General features: G+C 44.1%; 1 protein-coding gene across 1 annotated transcript in view; it reads right to left on the bottom strand.

Moving 5' to 3' along the window:
* Window positions 1–23526, bottom strand: part of CAMKV (CaM kinase like vesicle associated) — a 154802-nt gene that overhangs the window by 6804 nt on the left and 124472 nt on the right. Inside the window, exons 7-10 of the mRNA XM_063426600.1 lie at window positions 22076–22151; window positions 20920–21056; window positions 19282–19360; window positions 18428–18515 (exon numbers count right to left, since the gene is read on the bottom strand). Coding sequence (XP_063282670.1) covers window positions 18428–18515; window positions 19282–19360; window positions 20920–21056; window positions 22076–22151 — 380 coding nt within the window. The remainder of the gene's footprint in view (window positions 1–18427; window positions 18516–19281; window positions 19361–20919; window positions 21057–22075; window positions 22152–23526) is intronic.

The following is a 23526-nucleotide window of genomic DNA, read 5'->3' as shown; positions in this document are numbered from 1 at the left end:
AAGGATCAATTTGAACCATTGGAGGTTAAGCTAAAAACTAATCTTGACAAATTTTCACATCAAATCAAGGTTAGGAAACATCAGAAATATCTTCGTGATGTTTCAGACTTTGAGAGGGGTAGAGTGTATCATCCCTTCAAGAGAAGGAGTAAGGTGGATTCTGATTATGCAAGTACATCAGAATATGAATCCACTGATACAGAATCTGATAGACCCTCTACCTCACATACACCGACACAGGCTAATCCACCAAAAAGTATCCTAAAGAAAGGGGTGGATTTTTTAGGCCTACGTCAGGCAGAGCTATCTCAGGGTCCACGTACAAGGAACAGAAGCAGAGGCCGAGGCCAGAGATACCGAAGATAGTATCTAAACCATCCTTACAGATCATTAACCTGTCCAAATTCACTCTTTCAAATGCCCAAAGGAACGTATTATCAAAGGGATTATCCTATGTCCCGACACCGACATTTAATAAATTTATATGGACAAAGGATGTCCATCTATTCGTGCGGAAGTTAGCTTTGCATAAATATCATGAACAACGCAAGGAAACTAAAGCACATAGCCTGGGACTACTACCCAAAGATCTAGATTGCCTCCAAACACTGGTTGAACTACTGGAATCCAGTGATGGATCCGTTAGGAATCTCGTTCCACAAACTAATCTGAGATCCAAGAGTAGATTTACCCCTCCGTTCAAAGACTATAGGAACCTGGAGGTATTTCTGGACATGGTTTGTAGGGAAATTGTCTCTTTACCAAATGACGACTTCCAAGTACGTTCTGGGGGTAACCTTCCTAAACATGATCGTGTGATCAGAAAGGATCCAACTCCAGTCTTTTTGATTGAACTACGTACGCTATTGACTGAAGCTGTTGAAATGGAACTCATCTCGGAAGATGAGTTTAAGTTCATGAACCCTAAAGAACCCATCCTGTCAACTTTTTATTGTTTACCGAAAGTACATAAGTGTCACAACTAGTAATGTGGTCCAGCACGCAGAACTTATGTAAACATATACATAAGTAAGAAAAGGAAAATAATAGGATAGAGCGTAAACCGGACCTTAGAATGGCCGGACTAATACGCTAGAGACAGAGAATGGTCAAAGGGAAAGCCGAGGTCAAGGAAGCCAGAAAATACTCAATACCGATAAAACAAGCCAAGTCAGGGAAACCAGAGATCAGAATAACCAGGGAAACGCCAAGGATCAGGATACCAGGAAATCAGAAACACAGAATCAGCACTCTCAAGAAACCAGGAAACTGAAACCACGACATGGCAAAGTAATGGGGAAAGCTAGGGGTTTAAATACCCCTCTCTAGGCTATGATTGGTCAGAGGGCGACCTCTGACCCCAAAACGTGCGTGTGCGTTGACGTCGTGACGTCACGCACACGTTGGTATAATTCTCGGGGGCGGGGCTAGCAATAGACGCGACCACGCGGTCGGCGCCATCTTGGATCTGGGCGCGATGCCCGGAAGAACTACGTGCGCGGTTCCCGGCTCGCCGACGAGCAGGTAAGCTCGTGTAGTCGGAGCGGTCGTGCCGGTCGGGCACGACCGTGAGGCTCGGCGGGCTGGTGACCGCAACAGTACCCCCCACTCGAAGACCGCGCACCGGGCGGGAAGGACCCGGCTTAAGAGGAAAGCGGTTGTGAAATGACCGGATAAGACGGGGCGCATGGACCCGGTCAGCAGGAACCCAACAACGTTCCTCGGGACCATAACCCTTCCAGTCAACGAGATAGGACAAGACACCTCTGGATAATTTGGAGTCCATGATAGAATGGACTTCGTATTCTTCTTGATCACCCACTACCAAGGGCGGAGGAGGAGTGGATACCCTGGTGTAGCGATTGCAAGTAAGGGGCTTGAGCAGAGACACATGGAAAGTATTCGCTATTCTCATATGAGCCGGTAGTGCCAAGGAATAGGTCACTGGATTAATACGTTGGGTAACTCGAAAGGGACCAATGTACCGAGGGGCAAATTTCATGGATGGGACCTTAAGCTTGATATGTCTTGTGGAGAGCTGTAACGGACCGTTTCAGCATACAAGGGGAAAAATGCGTTTAGGCGATAATCCCCTTTTTCATAGACAGGCACAGCTACTGCAGAACATCAGAACTCACGAGCTGGATACGAAATAACACTCCGAACTGGAACAGCTGAACAAGAAAAGCATACAATCGGCTTACACTCTTGGCAGTCAGCTTACAATCCAATCCCCCCCAAGAACGAGACGACACTTCATTTTGAGGGTTAAGCAGGAACTGTGGACTGGGACACCCAGTCTGGCTTTTATTACAACCAAGTACATACAGGACACTCCCAGGGGGAGGATGAATTTAACCAATCACATGGATGTACCTCCCACACATTTCCTCCCCTTAGATTAGCACTTAACATAATTATACCGTACACCTTTTTCCCCAATTCCTGGATGTACCCCAAATACATATGCTACACCTCCAAAACAGGTATCCCCTGATAGCCCTTATTCAGGGGGACAACATATGCAAGAATCAGCCCATTCGGATAAATGGTTCGGGAGATATGAAGTTCCAAAGATTTGACCGACCGCATGGGTAAAGTATCCGAAAACAGTTCCATGCATTTTGGCCCTGCGGTCGGTCACAAACAAGGGAATGAAAACAGGCGAATTGCCTGTGTTATAGAGCCTGGAGAGGGTTTGAATGAATTCCCTTGTTTGTGGGGTTCTTTCTACCGAACGGCGGGCCATTCGGTAGTTTCCATACGAATTTCTGGAAGTATGGAGGTCTCAGCGGTGTTTGCCTAGTCAAGTGTCCGATTTTAGTTCCAGACACTCGACGGCAAAACACCGCTGTTCGGTAGTTTAAGATGGCCGCCGCCACGTGGTTGTTTCCTGAATGGCGGCCACCCAGAGGACACAGAACACATTACATGATTGCCAATTACCCGTTTGCAACATTGTTGCAAACGGTAATTGGAGGCACACTTAGTCCTGGGTGGTCTGGTTGTTCGGTAGTTTCCTCAATACAATGAATGGAGTGATTCTACCGAACAATCAGATGAATGCGGCATATATATATATATAACCCAGGTTAACTGCATACATAAATACATATACAATATATAGGCAGTACAATAGGATATGCTTCACAGTCTTAAAGGGACAGTAGTCCCAAAATGTCCATTGCTGATTTTAAAGGGCCAGTAGCAGCAATATAAATTAGTACATGCCCAAATATAGTCTTTAACGTGCAATATGTCCAGGGGCCATAGTCAGCGGGCAGGAGGCTAGCAGCCAGGCCTCTCCAGTTCACAGTGGCGAAGCTGGTTTCGCCACATTTCTCCCCTTGGCCAATTAGACTAACAGGGTACCTGACTTTCTGCCGGTCAGTGCCCTGGTTAGTCCAGCAACCCACCCACAAAACAGAAATAACAGAGCAGCCCACCCACACGAACCGGTTACTACATCTGGGTGAGGAAGGATTTCGTCCAAGTTCTGGTGTTTCACCACTGCTGGGTGGGAGACGGGTAGGCTGCCTTGGTGGGTTGCTGAGGGGGCAGAGACCAGCGGTACTCTGTCCTGTTGCCAGCACTACCACGGGAGTAGTCTGGTGGGCGTCTGGTTGCTGGAGACTGGCTGTCTCCCCTTTAGGTGCGCAGCTCGACTGCCGGAGGGGGAGACCGACTGTCTCCCCTTTGGATCCATCACACTGAGGCTGGGGAACAGGACCGACCGTCCCTATCCCTTGTGCTGTAAGTGCAGAGACTACGGTCCCATCTGCACAGTTGTGGGGCTTAACATCTCCCCTTGGTGAGTTAGGCTGCCGCTGGAGAGAGGGTGTAACAAGCTCCTCTCTCTGGACGGTAAACTGCCGCTGGGGAGGGGGGTTAGCAGGCTCCTCTCCCTGCCACTCTCTCTGCTGGTGGAAAGGGGGACCAGCTGTCTCCCCGGTCATTCTCTTGTCCGGCTGCTGGGGTGCGAGACTGACTGTCTCTGCTCCCTGCAGGACACACTGCCGCTGGGGAGGATGGACGACACCATCAGCTCCCTGGGGCACACACTGCCGCTGGGGAGGGAGGACGCTGCTCTCCTCTCCCTTCGCTTCACACTGCCGTCTTGGCATCTCACTTTGCTGCTGGGGGGCAGGAACAACAACCTCTGCCCCCTGTAACTCAGCCTGCCGCTGGGGAGGAAGGACTGCACCTTCGGCTCCTTTGGACCCACACGGCTGCTGGGGAGGATGGACGACACCATCAGCTCCCTGGGGCACACATTGCCGCTGGGGAGGGAGGACGCTGCTCTCCTCTCCCTTCACTTCACACTGCCTTCTTGGCATCTCACTTTGCTGCTGGGGGGCAGGAACAACAACCTCTGCCCCCTGTAACTCAGCCTGCCGCTGGGGAGGGAGGACGACACCATCCGCTCCCTGGGTTACACACTGCCGCTGGGGAGGATGGACGACACCATCAGCTCCCTGGGGTACACACTGCCGCTGGGGAGGAAGGACTGCACCTTCTGCTCCCTGGGACACACACTGCCGCTGGGGAGGATGGACGACACCATCAGCTCCCTGGGGTACACACTGGCGCTGGGGAGGAAGGACGGCACCTTCTGCTCCCTGGGACACACACTGCCGCTGGGGAGGATGGACGACACCATCAGCTCCCTGGGGTACACACTGCCGCTGGGGAGGAAGGACTGCACCTTCTGCTCCCTGGGACACACACTGCCGCTGGGGATCTGGGCCGACTGCCCAGCATCCCTGTAGGGCCGGTAGAGAGATCTCGGTCCCATCTCCCCCGGCCATCTGTGGGTCTCTCCAGGGCCAGTCCATGAGGTCCCCCACTTCTGCAGCTGGTAGTGAAGCAGGAGGTACCTCGGCCCCGTTTTCCCAGCTGTAGGCTAGCAGGTCTGGGTCTGCCACCCAGTTTTCCCGGTCTGCGTCCCCTCTCTGCGGCTGGCCGGAATTTAATAGTTCTACATAGTCCATCTCCAGCCCTTGTTCCATGCCAGCGAAACGGCGGAGGTCTTGTCCCAGTCCAATAGATCTCGGGCCCTGTAACATCTCACTCCGGTAATGCACGATAGCCCAGTACCGTGACTCTGCTGGACTGCCGAAGTCGACGTCTTCTGTTAGGGCCTTCCACAACAGGCCAGGGCTAGTGTAGTGATCCCCCTCCGGCTGGATGCCCTCTGCCCTCCACGTCTCTGGCTGGACAGTGCACCACCACAGTGCCCGGTATGAGACGTCCAGGCTCAGTTCCCTTTCCACGAGGTACTCAAGTCGTCTTACCCGCTCCCCTCCGGGTTGGTCCCCCAGAAGCGGCATCCGCCAGGCCATTTGTTCCTCCAACTGGTATGCGGCACCAGGAAAGCGCTGCTGCCGTTGATACTGGACTTCTTCCAGGGCATCATCCCATAATTCTATCTGGGCATTATCTCTCCATTCTAATTCACTCTCTTCCTCAGGTGTGTGTGTTGCCCAGGTGTGCGTGTTGCCCATTTTCCCAAAATCCTTTGTAGATAGGGTCGCTGTACGGGTACTGGCGTTGCCCTCACTTTGTAATCCAGGAATGGTGTTGTCTGTAGCTGTCCCTCTGGTTGTAGGAACGATCCCGCCGCTTGCCACCAATTGTAACGGACCGTTTCAGCATACAAGGGGAAAAATGCGTTTAGGCGATAATCCCCTTTTTCATAGACAGGCACAGCTACTGCAGAACATCAGAACTCACGAGCTGGATACGAAATAACACTCCGAACTGGAACAGCTGAACAAGAAAAGCATACAATCGGCTTACACTCTTGGCAGTCAGCTTACAATCCAATCCCCCCCAAGAACGAGACGACACTTCATTTTGAGGGTTAAGCAGGAACTGTGGACTGGGACACCCAGTCTGGCTTTTATTACAACCAAGTACATACAGGACACTCCCAGGGGGAGGATGAATTTAACCAATCACATGGATGTACCTCCCACACATTTCCTCCCCTTAGATTAGCACTTAACATAATTATACCGTACACCTTTTTCCCCAATTCCTGGATGTACCCCAAATACATATGCTACACCTCCAAAACAGGTATCCCCTGATAGCCCTTATTCAGGGGGACAACATATGCAAGAATCAGCCCATTCGGATAAATGGTTCGGGAGATATGAAGTTCCAAAGATTTGACCGACCGCATGGGTAAAGTATCCGAAAACAGTTCCATGCATTTTGGCCCTGCGGTCGGTCACAAACAAGGGAATGAAAACAGGCGAATTGCCTGTGTTATAGAGCCTGGAGAGGGTTTGAATGAATTCCCTTGTTTGTGGGGTTCTTTCTACCGAACGGCGGGCCATTCGGTAGTTTCCATACGAATTTCTGGAAGTATGGAGGTCTCAGCGGTGTTTGCCTAGTCAAGTGTCCGATTTTAGTTCCAGACACTCGACGGCAAAACACCGCTGTTCGGTAGTTTAAGATGGCCGCCGCCACGTGGTTGTTTCCTGAATGGCGGCCACCCAGAGGACACAGAACACATTACATGATTGCCAATTACCCGTTTGCAACATTGTTGCAAACGGTAATTGGAGGCACACTTAGTCCTGGGTGGTCTGGTTGTTCGGTAGTTTCCTCAATACAATGAATGGAGTGATTCTACCGAACAATCAGATGAATGCGGCATATATATATATATAACCCAGGTTAACTGCATACATAAATACATATACAATATATAGGCAGTACAATAGGATATGCTTCACAGTCTTAAAGGGACAGTAGTCCCAAAATGTCCATTGCTGATTTTAAAGGGCCAGTAGCAGCAATATAAATTAGTACATGCCCAAATATAGTCTTTAACGTGCAATATGTCCAGGGGCCATAGTCAGCGGGCAGGAGGCTAGCAGCCAGGCCTCTCCAGTTCACAGTGGCGAAGCTGGTTTCGCCACAAGAGCCACACCCTGTCACCTGGAAGATAGACAGGATTAGCGCCCCGTTTCTTGTCAGCTTGGACCTTTGCTCGGAATGAGGCTTTTTGCAGAGCTGAATGGACGGAATCCCAGGTATCATGAATCGATTCTAAACGGGTGTTCAAAGCGGGGATATCTGTGTCTGAGAATGCAGAAGGTAAAACAGTGGGGTGATAACCCTGATTAACAAAGAATGGACTGTGATTAGAAGATTCATGAGTGGCATTGTTTCTGGCGAACTCAGCCATGGGTAAGAGCTCATACCAGTTAGATTGATTGGCATTTATAAAGCAACGTAAATAAGCTTCTAAAGACTGATTCGCCCTCTCTGCTGCTCCATTTGTTTGAGGGTGATATGCTGACGAAAAGGAGAGTTCGACGCCCAATTGTTTGCAAAAGGAACGCCAAAACCTAGAAACAAACTGGGTACTTCTGTCAGATACTATGTTTTTGGGTACACCGTGCAACCGAAAGATCTCTCTCAAGAATATTTGAACTAGATCTTGGGCAGATGGTAATTTTTTAAGTGGGATGAAATGTGCCATCTTCGTGAATCTATCAATAACCATAAGAACTGTATTAAACCCGTTAGAACTGGGTAGATCCACAATGAAATCCATGGCCAAGTGGGTCCATGGAGCACTAGGTATGGGCAGTGGTTGTAACAGTCCAGGAGGTGACCTAGGAGGAACTTTAGAAACGGCACATATTTGACATGCCCCAACATAATCTTTGATATCGTTTCTAAGAGCAGGCCACCAAAATCTCCTGGAGACGGCTGAGAGAGTTTTATGGACTCCAGGATGGCCCGCTGTGAGGTTGTCATGGAACAAATCTAGTACCTTCTTTCGAAACTGAGGTGACACATACAGTTTGTCCGGAGGTTTTCCCACAGGTGCCTGAGTTTGATCTGCTATTATGGCACAGAAGAGTGGAGAAGACACTTCGGAAACAGTAGTGGCAATGAGGCATTCAGGAGGTACAATAGGATATATCACCTGTTCTGGTACTTCATCTGTCTCAAACTGCCGAGAAAGTGCATCTGCCTTGGTGTTTTTAGTACCAGGCCTGTACGTAATTACGAAATTGAATCGGGAGAGGAACAATGACCACCTAGCCTGACGAGAGGACAGTCTCTTAGCGTCCCCAATATAAGCCAAATTCTTATGATCAGTAAAGATCAAAAGTGGCTCTTTGGAACCTTCCAAGAGATGCCTCCATTCCTTAAGGGCAAGTACAATGGCCAAAAGTTCCCTATTCCCTATGTCGTAATTCCTCTCTGCAGGTGTGAGTTTGCGAGAGTAAAATCCACAGGGATGTAAAGGCGTATCAGGACTTTCTCTTTGAGACAGAATGGCTCCAACTCCTGTCTCTGATGCATCCACCTCGAGGATAAATGGTTTGGATGGATCAGGATGGGTCAGGACAGGTGCTGAGGAAAATAAAAATTTTAATTGTTCAAATGCCTCTCTTGCTTCTTTGGGCCAAGATATACAATTTGCTCCTTTTTTTGTTAAATTGGTTATAGGGGAAATCACGGAGGAAAATCCCCTTATGAATTTGCGGTGGTAATTTGCAAAACCTATAAAGCGTTGAGTAGCTTTAAGGCCCTTGGGTAATGGCCACTGTAAGACTGCCTCCAGTTTGCGAGGATCCATCTGGAAACCAGACGGAGATATAACGTATCCAAGGAATTGTATCTCCGTTTGGTCAAACTGGCATTTTTCCAGTTTACAGTAAAGGCCGTTTTGTAACAGGGTTTTCAGTACAATTCTCACATGATCGTGATGTGTCTCTAGATCTGGGGAATAGATGAGAATGTCGTCCAAATACACTAGAACGAACATGTGAAGGTACTCTCTTAGGACATCGTTAATAAAATCCTGGAATACCGCTGGAGCGTTACATAATCCAAACGGCATAACCAGGTATTCGTAATGTCCCATTCTGGTGTTAAATGCGGTCTTCCATTCGTGACCGTCCTTAATCCTGACTAGATTGTATGCACTTCGGAGATCGAGCTTGGTAAAGACTCGAGCTCCCTTCAATCTGTCAAATAGCTCTGATATAAGGGGAATAGGGTAGGCGTTTTTAATGGTAATCCTATTCAAACCCCTATAATCAATACAAGGGCGTAGGTCTCCTTTTTTAGAGACAAAGAAGAATCCAGCCCCGGCTGGTGAGGAGGCCCTACGGATATGACCCTTTCTGAGAGCATCCTTAATATATTCCTCCAAACAAAGATTTTCCTGGGGGGACAAGGCATAGATTCCTCCCTTGGGAGGCATAGTCCCTGGTAATAAGTTTATAGTACAGTCATAAGGTCTATGAGGAGGTAACCCTTCTGACTGGACCTTGTTAAATACCTCTTTCAAATCCATATACTGCTGTGGAATTTGTGTGGTCAAGGGAGGTGTAACAGGAACATTGATGGTGCCAATAGGTTGTGGGATTTGCTTAAAGCAAACACCTTTGCATCTCTCACCCCAACTCATAATCTCTCCTTCAATCCAATCCAAACGTGGATTGTGTTTCAGGAGCCAAGGAAAACCGAGTATTATCGGCACTGTAGGTGAAGATATAATTTGAAAGGTCATTTCTTCAGAATGGAGAATACCCACTGAAATAGTGATTGGCAGAGTTTCGTGTGTGATGAAAGGCTGGGTAAGAGGCCTTCCATCAATGGCCTCGACTGCTATAGGTTTCTCTTTATGTCTTAAGGGCATGAGATGTTTTGCAGAGAATTCTTTGTCTAGGAAATTCTCCGCTGCCCCAGAGTCAATCATAGCCTCACACTGAACAGTAGTGTTCTTGAAAGATAAGGTTACTTTGACAAGGAAACGGTTCTTAGTCAATTTAGGGGACATATACATCACACCTAAGGTCGGTCCCCGTACGTGCCTTAGGTGTGCAAGTTTTCCGGCCGAACCGGGCATGACGATCTTAGATGTCCCTTCTTGCCACAATACATACATAACCCCTCGTTACGTCTGTGTTGTCTCTCTGCCTCAGTGAGTTTAGCGCTACCCAATTGCATGGGTTCAGGTTCCGGAAGAGGCGTTTGGCTACTCACCACTGGGTTAGAGAAACGAGGGGCTATGGACAAATTAGAACGTCTGTTACGTTGTTTGTTTTTCTCTCTCTCTCTGAGCCGGTTATCAATGTCTATCATGTATGCAATAAACTCGTTAAGATTAACCGGAAGGTCTCTAGCTGCAGTCTCATCTTGTATACTCTCAGCTAGACCCTCAGAGAAAGCAGCCACCAGACCACTATTGGTCCAATCAACCTCAGATGCTAATGTCCTGAACTCTATTGCATAATCGGCTACAGAACGACTGCCTTGCTTGATTCTCATAAGGGCTTTGGCAGCGTTCTTCTCCCTGCCTTTAGGTTCAAACGTAGCCTTAAAGGCCGTAAGAAAAGTATTGTAATCACGGGCTACTGCGTCACCACTTTCCCATAAGGGGTTAGCCCAGGTTAAGGCCTTTCCTGTTAATTGGTTCATCAGATAGCCAATTTTCGATCTATCTGTTGGGAATGAACCTGGGGAGGCCTCAAAGTGGTATTCAATTTGGTTTAAGAAACCTCTGAATTCCTTGGAATCACCTCCATAGCGAGGGGGCGGTGACAAGGTTATGGACGGTGGTTTATGTGGTACGGGAACCACTACAGGTGGCGGAACCACAGGTGGTACCGGAGGAACCTCTAAATAGGCAGTCCTCTGGAGCAAGGTCTGAAATGCCTGGGCAAATTGGTCTAACCTGTGGTCCATATCCTCCACCCTACTCTCACATGCGATCATATGCTTGCATAGTTCTGCAGGATCCATGGCCATGTCGTAATGTCACAACTAGTAATGTGGTCCAGCACGCAGAACTTATGTAAACATATACATAAGTAAGAAAAGGAAAATAATAGGATAGAGCGTAAACCGGACCTTAGAATGGCCGGACTAATACGCTAGAGACAGAGAATGGTCAAAGGGAAAGCCGAGGTCAAGGAAGCCAGAAAATACTCAATACCGATAAAACAAGCCAAGTCAGGGAAACCAGAGATCAGAATAACCAGGGAAACGCCAAGGATCAGGATACCAGGAAATCAGAAACACAGAATCAGCACTCTCAGGAAACCAGGAAACTGAAACCACGACATGGCAAAGTAATGGGGAAAGCTAGGGGTTTAAATACCCCTCTCTAGGCTATGATTGGTCAGAGGGCGACCTCTGACCCCAAAACGTGCGTGTGCGTTGACGTCGTGACGTCACGCACACGTTGGTATAATTCTCGGGGGCGGGGCTAGCAATAGACGCGACCACGCGGTCGGCGCCATCTTGGATCTGGGCGCGATGCCCGGAAGAACTACGTGCGCGGTTCCCGGCTCGCCGACGAGCAGGTAAGCTCGTGTAGTCGGAGCGGTCGTGCCGGTCGGGCACGACCGTGAGGCTCGGCGGGCTGGTGACCGCAACAATAAGTCCATGACAGATTTGACAGGTAGACCAATTGTATCTGGTTGCGGTAATCTTACCCAGAATGTGAGTGTATTTCTTGACAAGATCTTATCCCCGATGGTACAAGGTTTACCCTCACACCTTCGGGATACCAAACAACTACTGGGGTTCTTAACCCAGACCGAGATTCCCCCTCATGCTAAACTATGTAGCCTTGACGTCGAGGCTCTGTACAGTTCAATTCCCCATGAACTTGGAATTGAACACTGCAGACTGTTTCTCTCACTCAATCCGAAATTACCTGAGATGTACATTGAATTCATATCCAATCTGTTGAAATTTGTATTAACACACAATATATTTCTCTTTAATGGGAAACTTTATCAACAGACAAGGGGAACGGCTATGGGCACACCTTGTGCACCTTCTTATGCAAATTTACATCTGGGCTGGTGGGAGCGAACAATCAGAGAAGACCCCAACCTCAAACAGTATATGGACCACGTCCTGTACTGGAAGAGGTACATTGACGACATTTTTGTCGTTTGGCGGGGGACCTCTGAGCACTTTACTGATTTTGTGGCTACTCTTAATGACAATAGCTATAACCTGCGCTTTACCAGTGAGATGGGGGGCTCTAAACTATGCTTTCTGGATGTCTCTCTTGAAATAGGGGAAGCAAATAAAATAAACACTACCCTTTTCAAGAAAAAAACAGCGACAAACAGCCTTTTGGATTGGTCCAGCTACCATCCTACCCCACTGAAAGCTGGTATCCCCATTGGACAATATCTCAGGTTACGACGAAATTGTTCATCTCTTGATGACTTTAAATCTAAAGCACGGACCTTGAGATTATCCTTTAGGGGAAAAGGCTATCCCAATAGGGTGCTTAAGAGAGCGTATGTGAGGGCTCTCTCAACCGAACGACAAACTCTTATTGATGATAATTCAACCAAACAGGAGGGACATTTGATAAGATGCATTGGAACATTCGTTGCCGGTTGGGCCCAAATGATGGGAATTTTTAAGAAATATTGGCCCATCATATCCTCAGACAAACATCTTAAAGATGTACTAACAACATACCCCTCTGTTACGGCACTTAGAGGTAGGAACCTAAGGGACTTACTTGTCCCCAGCCACCTATCCTCACTTTCAACCTCAGGATCTCTTAAGAACTATCTGCCCACTGGCACATACCGATGTGGTCACTGCAGTGCATGTCCCTATATTAATAAGAACTCTAAAATGTGTAATAACAGTTCAAACTCAGAGACCTTTGATTTGCGCTCTTTCATCAACTGTCGAACCACAGGGGTTATTTATTTACTAACCTGCTCATGCGGTCTTATGTATGTGGGGAAAACTTTTCGCCCCTTTAAGCTAAGAATTAGGGAACATGTAAACTCAGTAAGGAGACGTCTTGAAACCCCTATATCAAGACATCTACATCTCTGCCATAATCACTCCTCAGCAGGAATACGCTTCCTGGGATTAGAACATATCCCTCAGCCTCAACGAAAGGGAGGGTGGGATACTAAACTCCGTCAGAGGGAGGCATTTTGGATTTTTAAACTCCAAACCCTGTCACCACAAGGTCTAAATGAGGGGTTTTCATATACCCCTTTCATCTAATGAACACACTCTGTCCAGTAACGTTATAAGGGGTTTTGTTCATTATGATTGTAATTTTTATTCATAATTTATTTTTGAAGCTATAATTCACTTTTTGGTTTGTTTTGTGTTCATTTAGGGATCCAATCTACCATGTGTATCTCCTTATATACACTTCAGTGATGTTATATTGATTATCCTTAGTCACCTGATTATCGGGAGGGATCTATGTTTGCCCTTGATATCTAATATATAACAGGACTCTACACTGACCTCCTATGGTTAGATAATGGGGTTGGGACACATCCTGCATTAGGGAGTGCCCATTCACTATTAAATTACAAGTTTATTATTATTTTTAATATTCTTTATTTCTTTAGTGGGCCTCATGTATATGTGTCCTTCATAACTCTACATTGTGTTACTGTTATAATATCTGGGCAATGAATAGACAACCCTGGTTTAGGATTTGATCTCCTTTATAAAACTTATCCCCTTGCTATAGCGTGTTTTCGGGGCTTTTTGATAACCCCGCCCACCTAGTGACGTTTCTTCAGTCATATGGTTCGCTAGTGAGGGGATGTAACTATGGAGATGGCGTCCTTCCCCGCCCACGTGACGTAACGCTCGACGTCACAGTCACGTGGGGTATCCTGACGTCGCAATCGCCTCCTCATTACCCACGATTACGTAATCGTCACGTGGGATACGTGGAGGCAAGCTGTGTTGAGATGGACTCATTGGCTTAGGTTGGTAGGAGGAGTCTCGTCCGGACCAACGGATTGTGAGTCTTTACGATGGGGACCAGCTGGTAACGATGACCAATTAACCAGCTGGTAACGATGACCAATTAAGAATTCGGCTTTTTAAGGAAGTGAGAGAGACTGGTAGATTTCACACTTTCCCCTGACGACGGCGTCTAGATACGCTGAAACGCGCGTTGGGCTTTGATCCTTGTTTATTTTAACTATGCACTTGGGGTGTGGGGGTTAGCACTTTACTTAACCTTTTTTTGTGTTTTTTTAGTCTCTCCATAGGACTATTGTGATAGTAGGCATGAGCTCTATGCTATGCTGATGTAATAGGGACAGTATTTAGGCAGCACTTAGCTGGCTAATTGATTCAGAGAAACTGTGTAGCACAGACAAGAGTATATTAATGCCTGCTGGATACCTATGATCAGTTCCTGCTAGAACTTCTTGTTAGTAGGCATGAGCTCTATGCTATGCTGAGGTAATAGGGACAGTATTCAGGCAGCACTCAACTGGTCAATTGATTTAGAGAATTTACGGATGAATTTAAGCCGTGTAGCACTGACAGGAGTGTATTAATGCCTGCTGGATACCTATGATTAGTTCCTGCTAGAACTTTTGTCTATAGTAAGCTGCCTATTATCCCTGATGGTTGCCTTGAGTCTTTGGCATAGAATATTTAATTTTGACCTACGACAATTAGTTCCTAGTGGACTGGAGACTAAGGTTTTTAGCTTTATTCAATAAACTACGACTTTTTAATCATAAGAACGAGTTTTAAGGGTTGTACATCTTTTTCCTGGCACACTACCGATTCGGGTATCTGTGCTGGTGAATTAGAACCTTTTTTTCTTCTGTTTAATAATTTTCTCCTAGGGTTACCCCCTGTAATCTGTACAACCTGGTGGCTTCTTTGATCTCAGGGTTTCGGGAGGGACACCCGCCTTGATCACCCCACTCTCTTTTTGGGGTTGGGAGAGGGGGTCTCCTAACTGAACCTGGAATCTATCTTTAGACAATTATAAAGGATCATAGATTTCATACAAACACCGTCTTAATGTGAATAACGGTTTCTTGACCTTGTTTCAAAATTATCCATTTTTTCTGTTTTCTATTCTCACAAATCGAAGCTTAAAGAAGCTTCACATACATATTTAGATAATCGAAGTCTGCACCATGTTAAATTTAACAGCAGTAAATAGAAATGCATAAATACAATCACATTGCAATGTCACAGCAGATTAAGGATTATTCCCCATTACATTGAATGTATGTTACTGGTTCAAATAACAGCAGCTGGTCATCCGCCTAACTCGATGGCTGCACATATCTTAAACAGATGGATATAAAGTGAATCACAAATACATCCATCCAGACCACATTAGGAGACAAGCCATCTTCCATTAGCAATAAACAGGTTAGGCTGTAGCAGCATATCATGGAAATGGGAAGGATTTCAATACCCTTGTTTAACACAGATGGTACAATGAAATTGTCTTAGCCTGTAATCAGGAAAATTGGCTGAAGAAAAACCAACAACATTTTTCACTGGTTTAAGTTTTGGTGACTGACCATAAACTGTGATTAAATACTTTTACCCTTTGTGTCCCTATACCCCACTTCCTCTAGCATGTAAGCTCATTGAGCAGGGCCCTCCATCCCTCTGTTCCTGTACGTCCAGTTGTCTGGTTACAATTAATGTCTGTTAGTCCACCCATTGTACAGCGCTACAAAATCTGATGGTGCTATATAAGTAATAAAATAATAATAATTAAACTCTGTCAGGGTTATTCAAAGTGGGAATTGTTGTGAAGTCAATTTCAAATTTTAGTCCAAAATTGCAACCAAAAAAAAAGCGAATTTTCAGTAATTAACCTTGTATTTTTTTCCCATTTGATTTTGCGTGTTAGATGGTTAATTTATGAATGCATAGTTGAGGAGAAACTCTGGTCATAAAATATTATAACAACCTAAATAATATAATCCCAAAGGCCTAGTTTTAGTTGAGATCATAGAAAGAAGATCGTGACAGATTATATATAGAATTATAATTCTAAGGTAGTGGGGAACCCTTGTTCCTGTTATACCAATACCTGTTATACCAAGTTATACTTGAACATGGACCACCTGTGATGGAACCTTTATGGAAGCCTGTGTTGAACTTGCAATGAATACTCTGTGCTTTCAGTTGAGGAAAAATTTCAGTAACACAACTCTTGTAACTGAATCCCACACATATAGAATCCTGTGAAGTCTGGAGGTTCACCTCCACAAAGTCTCCATACATGATATAGTGAGACAACTGTGAAAGACATATTGTAAGCGTAGTTTAAAACATACAGTCAGGTCCATAAATATTGGGACATCGACACAATTCTAATCTTTTTGGCTCTATACACCACCACAATGGATTTAAAATTAACAAGATGTGCTTTAACTGCAGACTTTCAGCTTTAATTTGAGGGTATTTACATCCAAATCAGGTGAACGGTGTAGGAATTACAACAGTTTGTATATCTGCCTCCCACTTTTGAAGGGACCAAAAGTAATGGGACGATTGGCTGCTCAGCTGTTCCATGGCCAAGTATGTGTTATTCCCTTATTATCCCATTTACAAGGAGCAGATAAAAGGCCCAGAGTTCTTTCAAGTGTGCTATTTGCATTTGGAATCTGTTGCTGTCAACTCTCAATATGAGATCCAAAGAGCTGTCACTATCAGTGAAGCAAGCCATCATTAGGCTGAAAAAACAAAACAAACCCATCAGAGAAATAGCAAAAACATTAGGTGTGGCCAAATCAACTGTTTGGAACATCCTTAAAAATAAAGAACGCACCAGTGAGCTCAGCAACACAAAAAGACCCTGAAGACCACGGAAAACAACTGTGGTGGATGACCGAAGAATTATTTCCCTGGTGAAGAAAACCCTTCACAACAGTTGGCCAGATCAAGAACACTCTCCAGGAGGTAGGTGTATGTGTCTCAAAGTCAACAATCTAGAGAAGACTTCACCAGAGTGAATACAGAGGGTTCACCACAAGATGTAAACCATTGGTGAGACTCAAAAACAGGAAGGCCAGATTATAGTTTTCCAAACAACATCTAAAAAAGCCTTCACAGTTCTAGAACAACATCCTATGGACAGATGAGACCAAGATCAACTTGTACCAGAGTGATGGGAAGAGAAGAGTATGGAGAAGGAAAGGAACTGCTCATGATCCAAAGCATACCACCTCATCAGTGAAGCATGGTGGTGGTAGTGTCATGGCGTGGGCATGTATGGCTGCCAATGGAACTGGTTCTCTTGTATTTATGATGATGTGACTGCTGACAAAAGCAGCAGGATGAATTCTGAAGTGTTTTGGGCAATATTATCTGCTCATATTCAGCCAAATGCTTCAGAACTCATTGGACGGCGCTTCACAGTGCAGATGGACAATGACCCGAAGTATACTGCAAAAGCAACCAAATAGTTTTTTAAGGGAAAGAACTGGAATGTTTTGCAATGGCCAAGTCAATCACCTGACCTGAATCCGATTGAGCATGCATTTCACTTGATGAAGACAAAACTGAATGGAAAATGCCCCAAGAACAAGCAGGAACTGAAGACAGTTGCAGTAGAGGGCTGGCAGAGCATCACCAGGGATGAAACCCAGCGTCTGGTGATGTCTATGCGTTCCAGACTTCAGGCTATTATTGACTGCAAAGGATTTGCAACCATGTATTAAAAAGTGAAAGTTTGATTCATGACTGTTAATCTGTCCCATTACTTTTGGTCCCTTAAAAAGTGGGAGGCACATATACAAACTGTTGTAATTCCTACACCGTTCACCTGATTTGGATGTAAATACCCTCAAATTAAAGCTGAAAGTCTGCAGTTAAAGCACATCTTGTTAATTTCATTTTAAATCCATTGTGGTTGTGTATAGAGCCAAAAAGATTAGAATTGTGTCGATGTCCCAATATTTATGGACCTGACTGTATTTATTAGCTTTTTGATGGTTATTCTTGTTGATTATCTGGCGTTATGTTCACTGTTTTAATTTTTAACATTTACAATTGCCTGTGTCTTTAGCTGGGGTCAAGCCAGTGTTCTAGATTAAAAATCTTTGAAGTGTCATTGGGAGATAGGAAGTGTCACATCATGTACATTAACCCTGTCAAGGGCACTTTTTAAATTTACCCAAGTGCAGAAGTATTTTTCTTCATTATCTATCACTAGTTAAAATCTCTATTATGTTATCTCTCCTTTTTTCAATTCCAATTGGAGGAACATTTTAGAATTGTTTGAATGCAGTTAATCTAATGCATTTTAGCTTGATTAATAATCATAATTTGCAATCACAACTGCATGCATTGTTACATTTCTGGATAAATTACATTTTCAAAAACTACTGTAGAGCACCTGGTCTAAGAATATTATGAAGCCAATTACCAATATACAATGCAACTATTTAGCCCTGTTCGGTATAACCAGTCAGTTATATACAGTGCCAGCAATAGGACATACAACCACTTGTGATTGAGTACAGTGTAAGATGGGACATGCATGAGTTTTTAAAATTATATGAAGCTCAGAATGGAATGGCATTTGCCGGTAACAGAAGTGAAATTTGATTTAATATTAGGTGATGTAATGTATACTAAGACTCCTCACCTTCCATTTGGCTTTGGCAAAGTTCTTCTCGATCTGAGCACAAACTCCATCTTTAATATTCTTATCAGACGCAGCATTTCCTGAAATCCTGGAGCACATCGATTAGAACACACATTAGTAGCCCACTCATTATTCCATTCACAGAATGCTGACTGCTTGACAATCCAAATGTTAACACAATTATCAAGTTCTATCCTGAATGACTGGTAGGTATCCAGAACATATCAGGAACTACACAAGTTATTCTTTATGAGTTACTTTTGAAAGTTACACTTTGAACGTTATGTATGATCTATATCACACACCTTACCCTTACAGGTAGGAGTTAGATTCTTGTAGGTCACACAACAGACTAATCACTAATGCAAAGTGTTGTAAAAGCTGATAACATGTTGTATTGTTTGAGTTTTTGTATTTTGAGCTGAAAAACCAACATGGCTCTCCAGCATTTCTTAATCTAGAGCTCCCAAGTTCTTCATGGTCAACTTAACTCCATATAGGTATCCAGGAGTTGTAGTTGTTTCCATAGCTACAGTTGCTCTGGCTACTCTTATTTGTCCATATACCATTTCTGTATTATCCTGCTTCCTATTTTTCTTTCTTACTTCAACTTGGACTTAATATGTTGGGTAAGCTTTTTAAATTATGTAATATTTTTACGTAAAGTTTTAAAGTGATTTTTTCAAAGTATTAGTGAATATTTCATGAATATTTCAAAATATTACGTCGTTTTTAAAAACATTAAAAATTTGAAAAGCTTATATAAGTATTCTAATCCAAGGCCATGACTAACACCCCTATTAAAAAAGTGAAAACACAGATAACAATTTGCAAGATTTGACACTTTAGATCACCATTCATGGCTGATGGCATCTGCGGCAGTGACCCTCTGGTCTTGTTCCACTTCCATCAGACGAGTAACCAGGTCTTTGGCTGCAGAATGAAGTGAAAAATATGAATTATGCCTAGGGAAACACAGGCAGGAACCACGAATAGGACATGTATAGCTTTACAATACCTTTTTTGGAGGTTATTTTTATTTAATATTTTGTACATCAAACTTAGCAAGGGTATTTTAAAAAACAGTAATAATACGCTAATTTATGAGATAATACATTATACAAAGTGTACGTAAACAGAGTCGTAAACATACAAGCAAAAGAGAAAAATGTGTAGGTGACTGCAGTTCCTTAGAAAAATATACATTTAACCCATTGCAGCTTTAAATCACAGAACTTAGACTGTTACGGACTAGTTTGGATAGGGTACAGGTGAGGTTAGGAATGTATTGCAAAAAAGGTGTGTCAGCTGTGTTTGTTGCATCCTCTTAGTGTCTCAAATTTCAAAAGTGAAACCCAATGTTTGGGATATTTTCCCTGTGGCAATGTTTTTTTACTGTAAGAACAATCAGGATGTGGAATTCTCAGCCTGAAGAAGTGGTTTTATCAGAGTCCATACAGATGTTCAAACAGCTACTAGATGCATACTTGCAAAAACAGAATATTCAAGGATATAATCTTTCAATGTAGGGTAATAACTGCTTGATCCAAGGATAAATCTGACTGCCATTCTGGGGTCAAGAAGGAATTTTTTTCCTAGCTTGTTGCAAAATTGGAAGTGCTTCAAACTGGGGTTTTTTTTTTTGCCTTCTTTTGGATCAACAGCAAAAAACATGTGAGTTAGGCTGAACTTGATGGACGCAAGTCTCTTTTCAGCTATGTAACTATGTAACTATGTATGTAACTATGTAATGTAAACTGCCATTTATTTATTTAGGAGATTAGGTATGCTGTTTAAAAACCATACAATTATATTTAAAATTAACACTATAGGGTCATGAACACAGTCATGTATTACTGACCCTATAGTGGTAAAACCACCATCTAGTCCCCCATGCCCCCCTAAATATAGTAAATTCTTATGTGTATTCATGTGTCTGCAGCTGCTGCCCCTGCCCCTGATCTGCCTGCTTAGTTGATATCATCAGAAGGGATTCTCTGAGAAAATCACAATGCTTTCCCATAGGATTGGATGACACTGTCATCAAGGAGGCAGATCAGGAGCAGAGCCAGCACAAACAAAACACAGCCCTGACCAATCAACATCTCCTCATAGAGATGTGAATCAATGCATCTCTATGAGAAAAGTTCAGTGTCTCCATGCAGAGAGTGGAGACACTGACTAGCAGTGCGGCACGGCCCCAGGAAACACCTCTAGTAGCCATCTGAGGAGTGGCCAGTGGAGGTAGCCATAGACTGTAATGTAAACACTGCATTTTCTCTGAAAAGACAGTGTTTACAGCAAAAAGCCCAAAGGGAATTATAATACTCACCAGAGTAAATTCAAAACGCTGTAGTTGTACTGGTGACTATAGTGTCCTTTAAGCATGCAGCCATTCCTTCTGCACGTAGCATACCACGTGTGAAATTATCACTAATGCACATTGTCTCAGACCCTTATCTTTCACTGTTTGAATATCAGTCTTATGTTACCTGCAGGCGAAATATCATCCCAATACGGCGAGTCAAACTCATAATCTCCATGCAGGATCTTCCGAAATAAATTCTTGTCATGGCTCTCATAATCTTCCTCCTCCATCTCATCGTAAAATGGAGGGTTTCCAGAAAGCCTGCCAGAGGAAATTGACTGGTTCTCATTTCAGCACATATTTTTATTTGTCACTGTGATTAACACACTTATCTTCATACACAACTAGATTGTGAGGCAAGCCACCCCTGTCTCTCATCTCACTACTGGCCACACAGGAACGGACACTAGAGTTGTGGAAGTTTTGGAATGTTGAAGAAGACTAGGGGGCAGATCCCAATTACATTGGTGCTGTTGGTGTGTCTCGGAGCCCTTATGTTGTTGCTGAGCTTTTAGGTAGCCTTGTTGGCATAACTGCTCTCCTGGTTACTGGTGTCACTGCAAATGTTTGCTAAATTGTGTATTCCTATCAAAGAGTGCCATATGTTGACTGATTGCTATGTGTTGAGTTTCCTGCACTGTTAAAATTCAAATTACCCTACTTGCTGTGGACTAAAACCACACACACCTTTTCAGGAAGCCCTCTAGCCCTCTAGCCTCTAGCCCTCTAGCCCTCTAGACTTTACTCAGGTGTTGTGCATTGGAACAACCTTCAGTCTCAAGATGCTGTGATTGTATGTGATAAAAAAAATGTACATCAAAATATATTATTTTTTAACATAAACAGCAATAATCTCTAAATTTATCTAATTGCAGCTCTAAGTCTGCCCCCAGTGGCTGTCTACCAAACAGCCACTGGGGGACGCTTCCGGAATCCACTTGGACTCTTGGTCCGTTATCTGATGCTGGACGTCCTCACAGACTTTAGATTTTCCCCATAGGAAAGCATTGAATAATGCTTTTCTAAGGGGAGGTCAAATGTGCGCGCGGCCATTGCTGCGCATTAGGTCTCCTCCGCCGGCTGATGTTGGCGGGGGAGGAGCCTGTCCCATCACCAAGGGATATCGGCGCTGAATTCAGGTAAGTGGAAACCCCTTCAGCTTCACAGGAGGAGTGGGGCTTGAGAGAGGAGGGTGGGAACTCCATAGGAAACAGCTTTGTTTTCCTGGTAGTATAGGATACATTTAAATTGAAAAATAATGCACATTGTGATTTACTTACAGTATGTACATAATGACTCCAATTGCCCAGCAGTCTACTGGTCGTCCATATCTCTGCCGTGCAACCACCTCAGGAGCTGAAATAAAAACACAAGCATTAGAACCTTTAAAGAAAAAGTAGAACTTAAAGAATCACTTTCAGTTAATGAGTGCAGTCCTTTAATGGCTGTGCTTTACTCTACTGAGATATCTGGCTTCTCCTACTCGAGAAGACTTGATGTAGCAGACCTTGGACCAAGGTAAATTTTCAGATAGAATCAGTAGATTCCTAGTACCATAATAACTAATGTGGCAGAAGCAGGCTCTTGTGCTTGTAGTGCATCAAATGTTCTTTTAACCCCTTAAGGACACATGACATTTGTGACATGTCATGATTCCCTTTTATTCCGGAAGTTTGGTCCTTAAGGTGTTAAAGGTGGAGTCCAAGCACCACAACTACTGCATTCTGATGTAGTGTTTATGGTGTCAAAACGTTTTGAGTCGTTTAAGAGAAACCTCAGGTCATTTAGGCGTTTGTGGCTTTGCTCCCACTCACCAGACTTGGTAATGTGACATTTTCACTTCTGCATTAGCAATATCAATTTTAGTGAGCTGTCAGACTCAATCTATTAACTGCTTTAAACGTGAGATGATTAGTTGATCATTTATATTGCTTGTGCATAACAGGATCATCCACATTGGCAGTAGATGAACAAAAGTCTTGGTTAATCTTTTCCAAAACAGTTAGATGTTTAACCAGGGGGCTGCACCTGTAGCCCTATTAATATTATGTGGCATCAATAATATTACATTGGTATGTAGTTGTTATTGTTACAAAATGATCATTTGAAATGTGTTCTTATTCAAAAATACAGATTTGTATACTTTATCACAGAAATATCTTTGCTTTTTCGACAAGTGTAGAAGTTGTTGCATTTTTTTTTTTTAATATTTATTATTTTTGCAGTGCATAGTTGAACAAACACGCTTGTGCTGCCACAATAGCAGATGCTAGCGAAGAAATGTACATAGTATAAACATTTTGTGGCATGCAATATCGGCACTTTTTTGGTAAGAAAAGTCTCGTTGGGTGCATATAATATAAACGATATATACATTAACTTTGATAGCAGGCAACTAGTGAGGAACAATATGATTTATCAGTTAGGCGTAATTTTGCGGACAGGACATGTATGGTGTACTGTATTAGTTGAAAATCAATTGCGTCTTTAGGCAAGTTAAGTTACGTGGCTGGTATGTAAGTGTGATAGTACATCGTTGGCTAGAATGTAATGAACACGCTTTTCTGAGTGTAGGCTGAAGGTAGTCTCGTAGCTGCCGGTCGTTTGGTGTGGACATGTCTGTCGTACGATTCTTGGCTATCGTCCCTTATGTTTGGTGAGGGACTTGCCCTTTCCTAGTTGGGTTGTCTTAAGCCATAAGGGAGTGGAGTAGGAAGTCGGTGTGAGGTCA

This window comes from Pelobates fuscus, chromosome 7 (assembly GCF_036172605.1).
Source record: "Pelobates fuscus isolate aPelFus1 chromosome 7, aPelFus1.pri, whole genome shotgun sequence".
Classification (NCBI taxonomy): Eukaryota; Metazoa; Chordata; class Amphibia; order Anura; family Pelobatidae; genus Pelobates; species Pelobates fuscus.
This window is presented reverse-complemented; position numbering and strand designations above follow the sequence as displayed.